The sequence below is a fragment of the Pyrgilauda ruficollis genome, unplaced genomic scaffold (assembly GCF_017590135.1).
Source record: "Pyrgilauda ruficollis isolate IOZ18807 unplaced genomic scaffold, ASM1759013v1 scaffold75, whole genome shotgun sequence".
Lineage (NCBI taxonomy): Eukaryota > Metazoa > Chordata > Aves > Passeriformes > Passeridae > Pyrgilauda > Pyrgilauda ruficollis.
Window position 1 is genome coordinate 1,147,131 of NW_024529377.1, and position 17,917 is coordinate 1,165,047.

The 17,917-nt window shown below is 38.9% G+C and overlaps 1 protein-coding gene across 2 annotated transcripts in view; it reads right to left on the bottom strand.

Moving 5' to 3' along the window:
• SVEP1 (sushi, von Willebrand factor type A, EGF and pentraxin domain containing 1) overlaps positions 1-17,917 on the bottom strand; it is a 118,468-nt gene that overhangs the window by 38,670 nt on the left and 61,881 nt on the right. For both annotated transcript variants that reach the window (XM_041486315.1, XM_041486314.1), the window contains exons 18-31: positions 17,350-17,511; positions 16,346-16,507; positions 15,720-15,814; positions 14,496-14,592; positions 13,714-13,827; positions 12,723-12,836; positions 11,626-11,827; positions 10,447-10,604; positions 9,125-9,326; positions 8,247-8,422; positions 6,857-6,981; positions 3,256-3,379; positions 2,554-2,724; positions 357-530 (exon numbers count right to left, since the gene is read on the bottom strand). In XM_041486315.1, coding sequence (XP_041342249.1) covers positions 357-530; positions 2,554-2,724; positions 3,256-3,379; positions 6,857-6,981; positions 8,247-8,422; positions 9,125-9,326; positions 10,447-10,604; positions 11,626-11,827; positions 12,723-12,836; positions 13,714-13,827; positions 14,496-14,592; positions 15,720-15,814; positions 16,346-16,507; positions 17,350-17,511 — 2,076 coding nt within the window. The remainder of the gene's footprint in view (positions 1-356; positions 531-2,553; positions 2,725-3,255; positions 3,380-6,856; positions 6,982-8,246; positions 8,423-9,124; positions 9,327-10,446; positions 10,605-11,625; positions 11,828-12,722; positions 12,837-13,713; positions 13,828-14,495; positions 14,593-15,719; positions 15,815-16,345; positions 16,508-17,349; positions 17,512-17,917) is intronic.

Consider the following 17,917-nt stretch of genomic DNA (forward strand, 5'->3'; position numbering starts at 1 on the left):
CTGACAGCATGCTGGAGAACAACAAAATGCACAGGACAGAAGCACAGAATGCAAGGACTGCAGGGCATGGAAGGAGAAAGGCTGGGAGTGCAATGCAGGCCTATATAATTTTATATATGTTTGATAAATGCAGGATGTGGGGCATACAAGAGGATGGACAGAAAAAGGTGACAGAATGTAGTTTTGGTTTTACATAAGGCTGAGCATGTTATTTCAGAAACATGAATATGTTGGATTATGACTCTGGGATTGTGGTTAGTCTCCACAATTTCAGAATGAATGTCTGCTAAAACCTAAGGGCACAGGAGAAGTGTGAGATTGTCAGTGCATGCAGCCAGATGTATGGCTCATCTTACCAAGGCATGATGGCGAAATGCTGTTCCAGCTTCCATTGTCCAGGCAGAGCATCCTGGAGTCACCCAACAAATAGTAGCCACTGTTACAGTGATAGGTAATAGTACTGCCTGCAAAGAAGTCCTCAGCTGAATAATATCCATTTTCTAAAGTTGGAGGCACTCCACAGCTGATTCCTGCAAGATGGGTGAAAAGAGGGCACAGGCATTAGCAGAGTAAATACAGATCATCTTCAGAATAATTCCACATGAGAGCCATTACCACATGTTTTACTCTGCAGCTGTACAATTCCATTAGCAAGAGGGCCCAGTCCTTTTCTGAAGTAGCTAATCAATTCCAGGTCTAGTGGAGGGTCTTGTTTCCTGGGCATTTCTCAATATGAGTCTTAGCAGGACTTTCCAGCTCCTGCTAAGAAAATTTTGCTAGCTTTTGAGTGGACATCTGTGGCTAGATCTGAGCAGAGGCCCTGCAGTTGGAGAACACTTCTGATAAGAAATAATCCTTGGTGAGTTATAAAGAAAAAGGAAAACTGAGTTTGCCTTGTTGTTGATACTTCCCTTTGCTGAAAATCAAGCTCAGGATTGCTGTGTTTAAACACTGCAAAAGTAGCCAACAAAGACTGCTAAGAGTTACAGTCCTGGCCTGAGATGAGGGAGTGCATGAATGATGGAGAGATTGGAGCTGACTTCACATATAAACCTGGGCATCCCTTAGATTGACTATAGTAAATAATCCCATCTGACACCAGTTGTGCCAGCAGAAAGCATCCCTATACTTGCCTCCAAGAAGTTTTTATTTATTCTAGCAGAGTTGGTTCTGTGCATCTTTATCTCCATCACAAAGGCCTGAACCCATTCCAACAGCTACACAGGTTATAGCATGTCCTAGTCCCCTAGCTGTGTGCAAGGATCACACAACAAGAATTTAAAGCCTATAGTTATGGAAGCCTTGCTTGTGCTCTCAGGCATTTGTGGTTTTGGGGGTATTTAGCACCAAGAAGAGGAAAAGGATCCTGGTGGGTGAAGACAGTGATTACACTGAGCCTGATTCAGTCAGTACTTTTTCAGGCCTACACCATTAGTATAAACCTGTAGTTCATTATGCAGAAAATAGGTATCTTCAAGTAACTTTCATTCATCAGGTCCTCGTGGAACAGGTGCCTTGAAAGTAAAGGCCAGTGGGCAAGTCTAGCACTCACCCACTCAGCCTGTTTGTGGCAGGTCAGCCCTGTTCTGTCTCAGTTCCCTGCTCAGCAGATAAAACTTCTTGGCCCAATGCAGAGAAATCAGAAACACTAACAGGATTCTGGTGATTGTCACAGATCACACACCAAGAAACTGCAAAGCTGTCTCTGCCAGTGAGCTTTCCTTCTGCCCAGCAGGACTTGCTTTTGGGTAAATCCTCATGGGCATGCTGTTTACATGGAAGGTGAGACTTTTGCTACAAATAACTGAATAAAGAGAAAAATATTAAAATTTAATCAAACTACTTTAAAGTAATTTTTAACAAATTTGATTATTTCCTTCAAACTACATATGAATTCTAGGATTATGCAATATCTATTTCTGGAGCTATTTACTATTCTGCTGAAGAGAAAAATGTAATCAGCTCCAACACAAGCAACTGCAGTCATATGTGCAGTCACAACAGAGGAGAACCAAAGGAAAGGAGAAAGCAGGAGCAGGGATCATACAGTTAAAAGAAACTTGGCAGCCTGAATGCATACAGCTCAGTTTCTTTGAAGAAATCCTGTAAATCTTGGAGCACTTCCAAGTCCTCACAGAAATATATGCTGCCTATAAAGAAATTAGGTCATAACTTACTCAAGTCAAGGCTTCTACCTCAAACCAGACATTCTCAGTGACATCTAAAAATCACAGAGATATTTTAGCATTTCATGTGCACCTTTCATACTCCTAATAACACTGGGGAGAAAAGTTCCAGATTGCTGATCCAAATGGACTAATTTCTCCAACAGTCATGGATGTTAGAAACTGAATGAAAACATGTAATAACATGGTCATGATACAGTTTCTGCTCAGCAAAACATGAGTTTAGTTTTAAGCATATACACATATGCTGTAACATGGATGGATTCAAGTGCATGATAGCTGCAAAAAACCCCAGGCTATGAACAGTGATAAGATCCAAATAAACACCAGGGTTTCCTAATCCTGCCAGCTCACTGAGACAACTCACTTTCACATCGGGGAAAAGGCCGTGTCCACTGTCCCATGTTAAGGCAGTGTTGAACAGAGTTTCCCACTATCTGGAATCCTGGGTCACAGGAAAGGCTCACTTTTGACCCTGGCTTTAAATCAGCAGAAGAGGCCCGCAGATGTGGTATGGATCCTTGCAAAGATGGACAATCTGTGAACAGAATATATGCATTCAGTAAGAGGTAGAGCTACCTGCTGAAATTAATAATCTGGTTATGTGATTGATCCTGTATAAGTTTACCCAGGAAAAAGCTTTCAGGAATGTTATGCGTGCTACATCCCTCTTGGGTCTAGAGGGTTTTGAGAATCATCAACATACAAAATCAGAAAAGGAATCTACAGAAAAAGAAGCAAGGAGGCAGCAGGTATTTTAATACCACACAATGATTATTAGAATAAAAGGCAGGATCTTTTTTTTTTTTTTTTCTAATCCACTACCATCTGCACTCTTTTCCCATCTCAATTCAGGAAGCAATAAATTTTTGTCAGAGATTTCAATGAACTTTTGTTACAAACCCCTGGAATTTGAAGAATGAAGGACTGCATGTTCTAACTGTCAAATTATCAAAATAATTTATTCAAGGTTAGTAGAGCAAAGGCTGCAAGTTAGCTAGCTGACCCCATAAAAGAGTCTTTTAGTGTTGCTCAGAAAAAAATGGGTTCTAGGAAGTAAAGTTCTAACCAGCACAAAATATACTCTTGTAATCTATCTTCACTCTTCCAACAACTCCTGGCAGGAAATCTGGCCAGGCTAGTACATTTCCTTTTTGCAGTTCTTCTGGACAGGATGTAGCCAGAGATTCTACCTATGGATTTAAAACAGTTGGTTAGGTGATGTTTAAGGACAGTGTAGGAAAAGAATATTAAAAAAAAAAAATCCTTTCATGCGCGTATGCAACAATAGAGCAGATCCTTGAGGGAGTACAAGAGGTTCCTGGCTGAAGTACTTATTATACTGTTCTTACAAGCCATCTAGATATGGACAGTTCGTGCTGAGTCACTACCTGAAGGACTACTTGACACACAAACAAGGTATTGAACACAGTTCTTGAAACACAATTGCATTTGTTAGTGTAAAAGAAAAATACATCTACGTCACAGAAAGAGACAGTAATGAGGCTGCAACCTGAAGAGAACACTTATCTGTTTGCAGAAAATGTCAAATAGGAGCCAAAAGGAACTTAATGTTCAATATCTGTATTCTGAAAACTGCTAGCACTGCACGACATATAAGGGACAGAAACACAAAAAGGAGAAGCTTAATAAGGCAATTAGTTTTTTCCAGAACACAAGTTTTGTGAACTGAATTAACTAGACTCTCTAAAACACTGTAGGCAAGGCCCAACCAAAGCGGGACAGGGACATAAGTGGAGTATAGTATATTATGCATATATGTATATTATATATATTATATATATTATATTATATATATTATATTATATATTATATATATATATATAAACTGGAACTATACAGGCCAGCTAAGTACTGGAGGAACAAAGGAACACACTATTAGATCAACAGCAGATTAATATCTTGAGAGAAGATCTGGTCATATGTCTCTGATAGAAAAGTTTTCTCAGATGGGTGATTGCCTTCTGCCAAGTTTCCAGTAGATAAATTCAACCACCAAGAATAATATTCTACAGTGTCTATCCTTGTCAGAAGGAAAGGTACATAATGAACTTTGGAGTGATTTGTTCTCATATTGTCCCTATTCTGAACCCACTGAGGCAAATTGGACTTTTCTAGAGTCAGCATAGCCGGAGAAGGAACCGATGTTCTCTGTTTATTCTGAGGCCATTTCCAAGTTCTCATTTCAGCAATCTTTGCCAAGGGAAATTGCTTAGGCCAAAGGCTGCAAACAAATTGCAAGGAATCTGCATGAAAAAATTTCCAATGTAGCAAAAACAAGTTTGGAAATCAGCCCTTTCAAGCCATATGATGGAGAACAGAGGGCCAGAAAGGACCTCACAGTTCCCTATACACTACTCATATTTCTATTACTGTCTATTCAACAACAAAGCTACCAGAGTGACAGTTTACCTGGACAAAATTAATGTGCAAGTGAATAAGCAACTAAAGCATGCAATGAAAAATCTTAAAAGACTAGATTCCACCATCCTTTATTCACTAAGCAACATATTCTGCCACCCTGCTTTCCTTTACGACTGAGAATAGAAAGTTAAGACTTAATGAATTGCTCCAGCTGGCCAGAACAAACCTAATGATAACAGATTACAATAGCACTTTACTATTCCAAGTTCTGAAATGAACGAGGTAAAAATTGTATAGGAAGCTTACTTGGCTTAGCTTCCTGCCTGGTGTTACATCTGTCTTTTCAGATGAGTAATATGGATACTATAAATGAACGGCAGGATTTTCTTCCTTGTCCTAACTCTGTTGCATGTGAAGCAAGTGGGAATTCAATCAGACCTGTCATTAAAGAGGGCCAACTACTGAGAAAGTTTCAGAAAGTTGCACTTAAAACTCTTCACCAGTGTGCCCTGTAAAATCACACGTACGCTTATCAGCTTCAAAACTGCTAGTGAACAAAAACTTGAAGATCTGATTGGCAATGCAACAGTTGGTGACCCTAAAAGCCAAGAACTGTAGCAGACAGTTGGGTAGTTTTAAACCCGTCAGAGAGGCAAAGTAGTGAAAAACCAGAGAAATAAACAGAGGAGACATCTGAATGCTGGAAGCAAAGATTCTGCTTTACTTTTTTTCTATTCATGTTATTATTTCTTATTTGGATCATGGATAGCAAACAGCTATAAACCACCAGTTAGTGATGCAAATTTAAGAAAAATCAGGAGAAGAGCAAAACCTTGTAATCCAAAGATTCTTTCCCAGAAAAATGTCTCAAACTTTAAACATTTATCTTTGTTGTTTGTTGTTATCAGCAGTTTAACACTTCTGACCTTCAGGATTTAAATACCAATGAGCAGGAAGCAGTGATGGAGCATTGTCATCAGGTTTGCAGATGATATCAAGCTGATGATAATATAACCAGTCAGTGTGCTACAGGACAGAGTTGCATACATAGGCACTTTGACAGGCTGGAGTAAAGGGCCAACCCAGACTTCAAAAATTCAACAAGGAAAAATGGGAAGGAAAAACAATTCTGAATATAGGTGAGGAAAGCCAAGAGCAGGAAAATAACTCTGTGGCAAAGAACTTAGGGACTCTCGCAGGCAATGAGCTGAGTATGGGCCAGCTGTGCACTATGCAAATATTGAGGACGAACAGCATCTTTGGCTGAGTGAATAGGGTTACCATCAGAAAATCAAGGAAGTGATCATTCTTTCTCAGTGCTTATTAGATCACATCTGAAGTACTGAATTCCATTTTGGGTTATTCACAGCAAGAAAGACATCAACAAGTTGGAGCAAGCTCAGAGATGGGATGGGACATTTGCCCTGGGAGGAGAGTTTGGCTCAGCCTAGGGCAGAAACAGCTATGGGGACACCTTTCATCAGCCCCGTGTGTAGGGGGAGATGATCAGGTACAGACAGGCTTGTACAGCAGCACATGGTGGAAGACACAAGCAGTAGTCATAAATGGAAGTGGGAAGTCCCAGAAGGCAGAGAGAAACAAATTCCACTTGAGGATAACTGAGTGTTGAAGCTTGGCTCTCAGAGAAGTCGAGATTAATAAAGACTTAATAAAGTCTTATTAGAGACTTTATTCAGTCTTAATAAAGACTGAAAGATGTCCTTGCAGACATCTTAATAAAGATCTTTCAGTCTTTATTAATTTTTAACTCGGTGGAAATTTGGTCCTGCCAAGCTTTTATTTTAGGTCCTGATTAGGTGTAATTCCAGTTATTCTGCCCTTTCAGACTTTTTCTGGAACTATATAGCTCAGATTTTTCAGTGTCTAATGCATTGACTGAAACTGTGATGTCTCCCCTCTGAAGTTTTTAACAGCAGAATGAGGAACTGTATGTAGTCTGTAAAACAAGCACTTTGCTTATTTCACTGGATTTCTCTCTCTTCTAGCAGAACTGTTAATTTTTATACATTATTTCCTTCCTGTTTTGAAGCCATATACTACAGAAAGGCTCAATCAAAACAGAAGGTGACTCAGTATTGATTTTACCAGACTTAGTTCTGCTTAAAGCTACTTTACTAACTACACAAAGCTTATTACCCGAAGCCAGAACTCCATCTGGTCCCCACTGACTTCCGTGGGAGTAGGGGCACCCAATATGCTAACCTAGAGTGCCTTCTCAAAGGCTCATCAGAGCCCTCTGCTCAAACACTGCACTTAGGTCTTACCTGCTGTGGAGAAAGTACATGGTCCCAAATGTTGAGCTGGCTGATGGAGCCCACAAAAGATTCAGCTGGGTTGAATCCTTCTCCTTTTTGATCTTGCTCTTGACCCAGAACAAGTGCACCACCACCTAAACTCAGAATTTGAAGAGGGGTAGGAAACAAAGCCTTACAGCAGGGATCCCATCAGAAGATTAAAAACAAAGTAAAATAAAAATTTTGCTGCCCTATGTTACTCAGATTTTGCAGTGAAGACCAGGCACCTTCAACAAACTCTCTCAGCAAAACCTCTGGGAAGCCTTATGTTAGATTGAGATAGGTCAACATAGCAATTTGGAAGTGACTGTCAAACACGTATGGGAGCAGAAATAACCTATGGCTGCTTCAGGAATGATATTGGCTCAAAGAGATCACTTGTCAGACAGTTTTTGAAGCATAACACACAGCAATGTAAAATGCAGTTTTGAGCAGGTGGGGCACATTTTACAATACCAACTTAGACTTCCTGCTTTAAACAAAAGCTTACGAATCGTGCAGGTCAAACGTGATTCCATACCCTCAGAAACACACTGAGGGTAGTTAATGCTCTGAGACATGGCACACAAGTTAAATCTATTCTCCTTGTCCAGTAACATGTGAACATGCATCTTCTACGTCATAGGGTATGTGGACAAGGTCAAAAAGTAATGGAGACAGCATACTTCCTTAGGTCTTATCTCTGGAGAGAAGTCCAATTTAACACAGGGGCAAACATAAGGATCATGGACTGTATTTTTTATATTAATAAAATACTATTTTGAAATTCTATATAAATTTGGATGGTGGCAGTATGCAAACAGTACCAAAACAGAACCTCTTTGCAGCCAAATAATACCAGGCTTTTCATAGCTCTTCAATGCTGAAGATACTCCTTTTTACGCCCTCTGATATTACTCTATAGATGACTGATCACAGGAAACAATGAAATAGCAAACCCCACCTTGTTAGAAAAAAATACAAATACAGCTTTGAATCTATGACTGAAAAGAACAGGAAAAGGCTTAGTCAATCAACCCTGAACACGCATATGTAAGATAAACTTAATTTTGCTGAGTGAGACACTTATTCTCACAAAGCCATCCCAGAACCAGCCCTGCACGGGTTCCTTTGTGGACTAAACTGTGTTGTCCATAAAACAACCTACCTACCAATATACCCTAGAAATATGCATTTTGTCTTCAGTGATGCTGAGGTGGAGGGGGGACTGTCCTTACAAAAAAAACCCCAGCAAAAATGAGCTTTTCAGAAATGCTGAAAATGTGAATATATACTAAAAAACCATAAACATTTTCTTGCATATTCTGCAATAAAAACAGAATGAAGGCAACAGATGTGGTATAATATAAAAAAAGCATACCAGGGATTTTTGATCCGACAGAGAGCCCGCTGCCTCCATCAGACAGTTTTCCATCGATGTACACCTTCCATGCCCCATCCCTGCACGTCCACGTCACCGCAATGTGATGCCAGTTACCATCGTTCACTGAAGGACAGTCTGTTATCTTCTCTTTCCCATTCACATAAAGAACCCAGCTGCATGGAAGGAAGACACAGGCATACTCAGCTGCATGTAGCTACTTTAAAAGCATGGTCTGTCCCCCAGGACCCAAAGAAATGTCATTTATTTGACTAACAATACAACTGGCATGTAAAAACTATCATGTGAGAAATCTCTCTTGAAAGATCATCATAGATGATATCTCTGTCCTAGAGGACTTGGAAGTTGGTTATCATATGCAAAGCATGGTGAAATAAGTGACATGCCTTTGTAACAAAATATTAAGGCTCAAGTCATGGCGACATAGTGGATTCTTAAATTTTCCTCGTGAGTTTGGAGTCACACTACAAGTCACACTCTGCTTTTGTAAAAGTGCAAGTCATACTCTGCTTTTAGAATCATGTCAGAAGTACTTTGAGTGCTGAGCTCTACTGTTCCACTTACTGTCTCAATGAGCCATTAAGAAAAGATGTGAATATAGTACAGAAAAAAATTCATATTGTCTAAATTCACAATTCTCAATTCTCTCTTGCCATTACTCTTCTATAGGGCAAAAACTGATGGAAACAAAGCAAGAAGGAAAACAAAACAAAGAGACAGACAACTCTGTCAAGGGAGTTTGGGTGCAGATTTTTCTACCCCAAAGTAGGCAAAGCTTACATTCAAACTTCTGTTCTACACTTTCTTTGTCAATCCAAGACATCTGTAAGCTATAGGAGAGCAAAACTGTGATTTACCCATTGTAATCAGTCAGAAGAAATGCATTATCACTTCCATTTTCTACTGCATAAGAAATGGGAGTCCCATAGTTTGTGGTGTCAGTGGATTTCATCCAGAATGTACAGGTGATGTCACCAAGAGATGGTAAAACACCATCAAGCATGACATATCCATAGATACCAGAGACTTCAAAGTCAAGATTGAAACCAGAGGACTGTTCTGCAATGACGACAAAGAGTACTGAGAACAATATTCACACAAACATAGAAAGACAATCCAATGAAATCTAAGCAAATGAAATAAAGTGGAATGCAGTCCTGCTACAAAAAATATTCACTAACTTGAATAGAGGTAGAAAGAACTTTTGGCAGTCTAACATCAGCCAGCATAGAGAGCTTTCCAAGGCTAGAATACAGTGCTTGAAGACAAATATCTGGAAAAGACACTGACTATCTAGCAATAACATGAGGCTTTCTTCTCTGTCCTCTATCACTGAAATGACATATCCATCTACCATCTACCATCCAACAACATAAACAGGTATAATCACCTGGTTCCATTTAATCAAGATTTGAAGAGAAACCCCAAAACAATTCAAGATTTTTCCTGTTCTGGACTTACTGAAATACACTGCCTGCTATGGGACAGCACTTCTGTGCTACTTTTCAATGCACACTGACATGCCTTGACTACAAGGATGCTACATGTAATGTTATCAAGTGGAGATCTCCTCAAAGGTAGGTGTTAAATTCTGACATAGGATGGCAGGTGTAAATGTCTTCTACTGTCTTTGTGAAATCAACATGGCTTCCATTTAAAGATTTACCAGCTACTTTATAATTTTCAGGGAGAAGGATTTGAGCCTTATGGTCTCCAGTATCCCCAAGAAGTGCCAGAGGTGTGATCCATGCCACCTGTCCATAGCAAACTTGATACTCTTTTGCCTGTAGGGAATTTGATGCCTTTAGGACTTCTGAAGCTAAGAGTACCCCTTACTAATCTCCAACCCTGTGATACAAAGCCCTACACAAAACACAAGAAACAGAAAGATCTACTTAACTCAGATACACAGAGCAAATACAAATTAAATTTAATAGATCTATGTGGTATTAAAAAGCTAGAACCATGCCTTAGAAAAGAGAAATGACTCAGACACACGCTGTTACTTGTCTGCAATTACACTTGTTAACACTGCAGTCACACAGGCTTCACTCATCCTCTCACAGTCCCACCATCCTAGCTACTTTCTGGGGAAGCTGTATGAAATCAGCCCAGCCAGTGAAAATCTTGCACAGAGACTTAGTCAAGCCACCTTTTTCTGAGACTTAGTCCTGTGTACCTGTTTCACACCTGCTGCCTGTAAAGCCAGGGGGACATTTACAAACGTACGAGTTCAAGGCATCCACACAGGTGGCTTGGTTTAAGCAGGGACTGGAGGCACAGTCATTGATGTTCACTTCACAGTTCTGTCCTGTGTACCCTGTCACACACAGACACCTATGGAGGAAGAGAAGCACACTTCAAGGGTGACAGCCATCATAACAAAGAATTCTGGCTATGAGGCCAGATCTGCCAGTGAGAACAGTATATAACAACACTAAAAAAAATCAACAGATGATATACTACAGAATTAATGGAGTTTTATTTTGGTCATTCCTCTTAAGCATGCTTGCACTCTATTAGCGGAATAATAACACTTCTAGACAGGGACAATACAACATTTAAACAGCCTGCATTTCTTTATATAAAATTGTGAGACATAACCATTGCACTTCCATGAGTAAAACATACCTCTTACATACACAGAAGCAAAGATGAGAGGTATTCAACTTTTCAGATAGTCACCTTTATTTATAGGGAAAACCAAGCCAGTATAAAGATACCAAAAGCTTTGATACTTGAAAAACCAAGGTGCTTGAAAGGCAACAAAACTTCTGGGACTTTTGGGAGGGAAAGACTAAACTAAACACAGATGTTATCAGCTAGCCCACCTACCTATACAGTGATCTAGGATACAACACTTCTGATGGCATTTGTAGCTTCTGATCTGAGTTGAGATACCCTAAATCATAAAATTTAATAGCTGGAAGTTTCCACCGGGGTTTGTATTTTAACCTCTATAGGTTCAATATGTACAGCTACCCCTGTCTTTCCAAGCTATAGAAATGCAGTATTACCGGCTACATAATTGGTTATTATGTATTATTGCAGTGGAAAGCAAGAAGCCCCTGAAGTTTGGACAAATGGACATCTTTTGGAAGATCAATATTAAAACCACGCAGTCCTACTATGCTTAGATTTCAAACTCTGCATATTTTCTTTGCTGTTTTCCTTGGAATTTTTTAAGAGTGAAGACACTAGGATATATTTTCTTGTCTTTTAAGATCTCCCTCTTCATAAAGGGACCACTTATTTTGGATCAGGCTGCCAAAACATGCTTGCTGAAATCTGAGAAGGCTGAGGCACCTCAGCATGTCTGACTTTCCACATTTTACAACATAAATCATCTGTTTTTCACCTGAAGCTGTTGATACCATCTTTGCATGTAGCTCCATTCCTACAGGGTCTGCTGAGACACTCGTCAATGTTTCTTTCACACAAGACGCCAGTAAAACCTGGGAGACATTTGCAGGAGAAACTTCCAACTCGATCTTCACAAACAGCCCTATTAAGACATGGGTTGGAAAGGCATTCATTCATCTCCCTTTCACAGCGATCACCTGAGGGAGGCAAAAAAAAGAACAAAGTAACAGCTCTAGATTGAATTAACGTAAGAAAGAGGATTATTAAGCCATCTCCATTTTTTAAAGGATGCAGCTGATCTTCTAAGAAAAAGCAAATACCCATGCAGTAGCCATGCAGGTTTGGAATTTACTCCATTAACAGAGGTTAAATACACAGAAGAATTATGGGAACTATCTTAACAGTTACAGAAATAAAATGTAGCAAACTGTCAAATTTAAACATGACTAATTTGGGGTGAACAAGGAAATCACCTGAGAAACTATTCTGAGTATCTAATGAAAACCTACTATAAAAGACATCTGGCTGAAACCCTAACTCTAAGGAGGGATGTGAAAGCCAGAAACATGTGATTCTGTGATTTATGATGTGAAAGAGGTCCTATGTCACAAGCACTGAAACTGCATGTGATTTTATAGTGGAGCTTTTTAGCAACATGATAATCAACAGATACATGTATTTCTTATAGAAATCTGTGAAAGCAGACTATGGGACCGGGGAGTAGTTTTAGTATAGACCATTTTATCTACTGTTAAAATATTTTTATTTTAAAATAAAATTAAAAACAACGTTTTGAACCCATTAGAATGCAGTTATTACTTCCTTAACGTCACACAGCAAGTTCATGGCAAAATTAGTAATTGAAGATCTTGCACTTAGCAAATCCTTCTGAAGTCATATTTACAATATGGAGAGTAGGAGAGATTAAAGGGACCTAAGGAACATCATAACTTACATTCTTATCAATATGTAATATATTATATATATATATCTTGCTATACAGCAGTGGGATGGAAATACTTTGGGTAGGGTAGGAAGACACATTTTTTGGTCAGAAAGAGTAAAAGCCGGGCTAAAGAGAACAAGGTGTACCTGTGAACCCCTTTGCACACGTGCAGCGGTAACCATTCTTGCCGTCAACACAGTGGGCTCCATTCAAACATGGACTGGAGCTACATTCATTTATGTCTTCCTCACACAAGAGACCTTTGAACACCAAGGATTACAAGGCATGATCAAGACACAGTCACAGACTGCATTCTGCAGTGACTGGATGTGGACAACAGAACAAAAGTGTACCGTGAGCATGACAAAGGTTACCGAGAGCGGGTGACAAAATTATGTGATTGACTGCACTACTGAAACAGCTCCAAAGATAATCTGTGTTATTTAGATGCTGGGATCATTATGCAAAGTCCATTGTGTATCTTTATAATGTTTAAAAACCCAACCAGCTAATGCTGATGTTGATAAATGCATAGCCATAAACATGAACAGTGAGGGAGAAGGTTTCTAAGGAAAACACAACCTTTTTTTTGATCACACAAAATCATCTCCTCAATAGTTTTATTTCTATATTTAGAAATGTGCTGGTTTAGGTGCATTTTAGGTGCTGTTTTGGCCAGCTATTCAAGTGTGTTAGTTTTCCTGCAGATTTTAATACCTTCAATGTGCATGCTGGTGACAGTTAAAAACACTGAGAAAAAATATAATCAAAAGCCCACTCACTTATACCTAAGGCTGCAGTAAAGTAACTACATAAATGCTGGGTCTAGTCTCACAAGCACTTCTCCTGCTAGTATCTACTAATTCTCTAAACCTTATTCCTCTTTTCAGACCAGAAATGTCAAGAAGGAGAAGGATACAGACACACACACAGACACAGAGTCCCACACCCTATTCTTGGATGATTGCCATTTTATTTCAAAACCTATTCACATATAGTAGAACCTTACTCTAACCTGTAGATCATAATGTTTTCCTGTTATAATTGGATGTGGAATTACATAGCACTTGTACTTTGTGTTACTTGGCACAGAAACCAAGCCTGTCTGAAGGAAAGCTATGAAGAGAAACAAATTACCTGAATAGCCTGGTTGACAGTGACAAACAAAGGTCCCAATGCCATCTTTGCATATTCCATTGTTTTGACAAGGAGATGATTTACACTCATCAACTTGTGTTTCACATTTCAAGCCTAGAATGCAAAAAATAAAAGGACTCAGACAAAATTTAAAATTCTCCAGAAAAATGGATGCCATGACTATCTAATGTAGGAAAACAAGACTAATTACCTACATTAGCAGACATTCAGGTTTATTATCTTTTCATTAGGTTGTGCATTAACACAGACCTAAGACAAGTGTTGTTAGAAAGGTGTGATGCACATTGGGAACAGACTGATCAGCTTCAGAGAGGGGCAATCAAAAGTAACTTCTTGATAACAGCTGAATTATAAGACATCTCTTTGATTTGAAGCAACTGGGTAGCTAACACTGAAGACAAGTACAGGCTTTGTACAGGCGGAACTAGCTGCCAAGACTGCAAATTTCTAGCTTTTGTTAATCATAAATATTGCCAAGTGATAGGATTTTCATATCCACTAATTCCATTAAAAGAAATCCCATTCAAAACCTTTTCTGCAAAACACAACATAATTCAAGAACACGAAGAAGTATCTGGTTTTTACAAAACACAACATAATTCAGCAAGAGCACGAAGAAGTATCTGGTTTTTACATATTCTAAACATGTGATGAATATTCCAATTAGTTAGGCTATACCGAAATGCTTTGCTCCTTAAAACTTCCTCATTTTAAGGACATCATGAAGTAGTAGCTACTTCACCTGATTCCCAGTTTTTTACCTGTATATCCAAGTGGGCATATGCAAATGTATCCACTTCCTAATTGCTTGCATGTCCCATTATTGTGGCACGGTTCCAGAAAACACTCATGAAAGACCTGCCAAAGGCACAAATGATACACTTACAGCAAAGCTGGCATGCAATACTCTAGTTTTGTAAACTGTATGCCGCACTAGACACTTTGGAAAGATGGGATAAAAAAGTCACCAGCTTTAGCTTCTAGTTCCTCCTCTGTCTTCCCATCATGCTATTTGTGGGGTTTTTCCTACTGAAAAATACCACAAATATGAGTATTATTTTAAAATTAAGTTTTACTTAGAAAAATCTCCTCAAAACTGTCTGAGCTATGATTCACAGTTCATATTAAACTACATTTATATTCAAGTTCTCCACTTTGTGTCCCTCTACATCAGCTACCACTTCCTGCTACTGGCCATCAGGTGGCCTGGTAGGGAATTTCACCATGTGGCATTATTTCTCCTATTCTTGCAAACCTGAATTCATCAAAGCCCTTAAATTAAAACCATAGGAGATCAATTTGTCTCCTGTCTCTGTGTTATATAATGGTTCAGGCCAAATTTGCCATGGGTCAGCTTTGCTTTTTTTTACACAATATCCCAAATTCCAATTCAATCAAAGCAGTCTTGTCAAGAGTTACAGACTGGGGGTGAGGGGGTGGGGGCAAGGAGGCATCTCCAGCAAACATTGTCACTAGGCTAGTTTCACTTGTCTGTATTTCAGAGAGGGTTCTCACAACAGAAGGGAGCTCTGCTTGCCTCCTCTCAAGTGTATCTGTGTTACAACATGTAAACTCAAGATTTTATGTCTGAGACTCACATGTCTGATAGCATTTTCTGGAACTCAGCACATGGAAGTCGTCAAATGACTGAACACAGTCAGTATACTTTTTCTAGATTGCCTGAATCTCTTCCACGTAGTTTACTTTTGTTTTACAAATTCATTAAGTGTTTAATACACCAGGTGAAGGCTTCAAAACCAGAATTTAAGATTGTCAGCAGCTGATGCGACTTCCTCTGTTCAATGAAAGTGCTTCTATGATTACAAAGAGAGTTTGAGTGTTCCCCTCTTAACCACTGCTTTCATCTCTTCAGGAAATAAAGTCAGCAAAAGAATTACAGTTAAAAAGGTCTTACTTGTTTACTGCTGCATGAAGTGCTTTTTCTTTCATTTGAGATAGAACTAGAAAATAACACTTGTCCTTACCTGACTGCTGACTTTGTACTGCTTGCTGATATTTTCTGGGAAGGCTGGTACCATCATTATACTTTCCTCAGCTGCTGAAAAAGTAGAGCCAAAACCTAAAGAGTAAGATATGAAAGCAATGTGAATAACACTGTGTAACAAGGTCTCTATTCCATGGGGGCATTATAATTGCATGTTAGTAATGTGCCTAAAGACATGCTGAAAAAAAGAGAATTTGTGGGAATAAAAGAAACGTTACAGTACCCATTACAAAAATATGTATTTGTAAGGACAAACATTTCTAAAACACATACATGTGTGTACATATAAAAATATATATTTTATATACAGTTGCATGCACGTATGGATCACATTTCCCTCTATAGCATATGTGTACAGTACACATAGGCAATCTGCACACACACTGCATACGTATACTCTGTTTATTGAGCCTTGGCATGCCTCAGAGTTAGTCTTAAAACCAGAGGCAACACCAGTAGGCAGAACCAGCTGAGAACTTCACTGCCTGAAATCAAAGTCCTACATTTGTCCAGAGAGTAAGTGGGATGTTTTCTGTTAAGACTACTTCTGGCTATCTTTTAGATGTCCCCCTTATTCACTTTATCCAGAGAGATGACTTGGCTTACTTGAACAATCAGTGATGGATCTGGCACCAATAATGGTTGTTGTTCCATAAAAGGGACAAGACAAGCAGTAGGACTTCCCTGGGTCTGGTTGATAGTAGTCTCTGGGACAAGGGTAGCAAGGTGTCAAACCTGTACGAGAGAACTCGCCTGCAAGACATGGTACTGCAAGAGGAAGAAAACCTTTTTGAGGGACCTGATCTCTTGCACATGCACCTTACTTCCCTCCACCTCTTTATTATCACTTTCTGTTCTCCTGGTGTCTTCTTAGACTCAAAAGGAACAAGATGAAATCTGCCAGGAATTCACAACTCTAGGAAATGTTAATTTAAAATCTTCTGTGAGATGCCATCTTGTTCTCAAAGGACTATGGCAATATCCGGGAAGTATTTAATTTTACTACTTTTGCTGCTCTGGAGGCAGCTTTTAAATGGAACTTCCCTTTTATCTCTCACACCTTTTTTTTTTTTGGATATTGTTTGTTTGGTTTTTTAAATATTTTTTTTGTTTGATTGTTTGTTTTAGTTGTTTTTGTTGGTTTTTTTCCCCTTCAAGAAAGACAAGACTTTTTTGCATCTTGAATCCTTACAGACTATTTCCCTGGGAATTCTTCTGGCAAAGATAGACAAAGACAATTGAGGAGAATTTCTTTGAAAAAATTACTGAGCAAACTGTGTAAAAATTCAGAATTTTTGAACAGAAAAGAAGGGAGAAATAATAGTGACAATTCCCTTCCTCTTCTGTAAGGAAAAAGATTCTATTTTCATTTAGGTACCCATCACATATCTCATTTTATTCCTCATTATATAACAATCAGAAGGAGGGCAATTGATAACAGCAAATGACCTGCCCTTTTGCTGGGAAATGTTCCTTGGTCTACACTTAACCAGAACAGGAATTCAGTCTCAGGGAGATGAATTGGGCAACATTAGCTGATATTTAAACAACAATGTATGTATTTTTAATATTTAGTCTAAAAAAAATTCATTACCCTTTCTGTTACAAACCTCCACAAGCTGAGACATCCACTGCACCTCTTTTTACTGTTGATGTATTTTCTGGACAAGAGATGCAATTTCTGGATCCAAATGATGGCTGGTATGTTCCAAGTGGACATGTTTCACACGTCTCAAGGCCATTAGGTGAGTAAGTTCCCTGCTTGCACTGAGCTATACGGCAAAAGAGTTCAGAAAGTTTAAGCAATGTCCAAGAGGAAACATGGCTCCTGATCTCTGAAAATAATGTTGAAATCACAATACACATCACAAGGAATTTTATTTCTGGAGCATACTATACTCTGAAGGACTTAATGGGTACAAAGAGCAAAAAAAAAAGACAGTTGTGGTAGGGTACTGACAGTGCAATTATGAATTATTAGCAAGTGAATTCTCTGCAATCAGACTCACAGACAATTTACTCAACTCAGCTACTCATTTTAATCAACAAAACTAATGGCAATAAAGACAACAAAAATTGAATCAAACTAGCTATTTCCTTTTCAGAAGAAGTCATGACCACATAGCAGTTCTGTTCTGTTCACCTCAGCACTGTAGGATAGGATGGAAATTGGCTGGC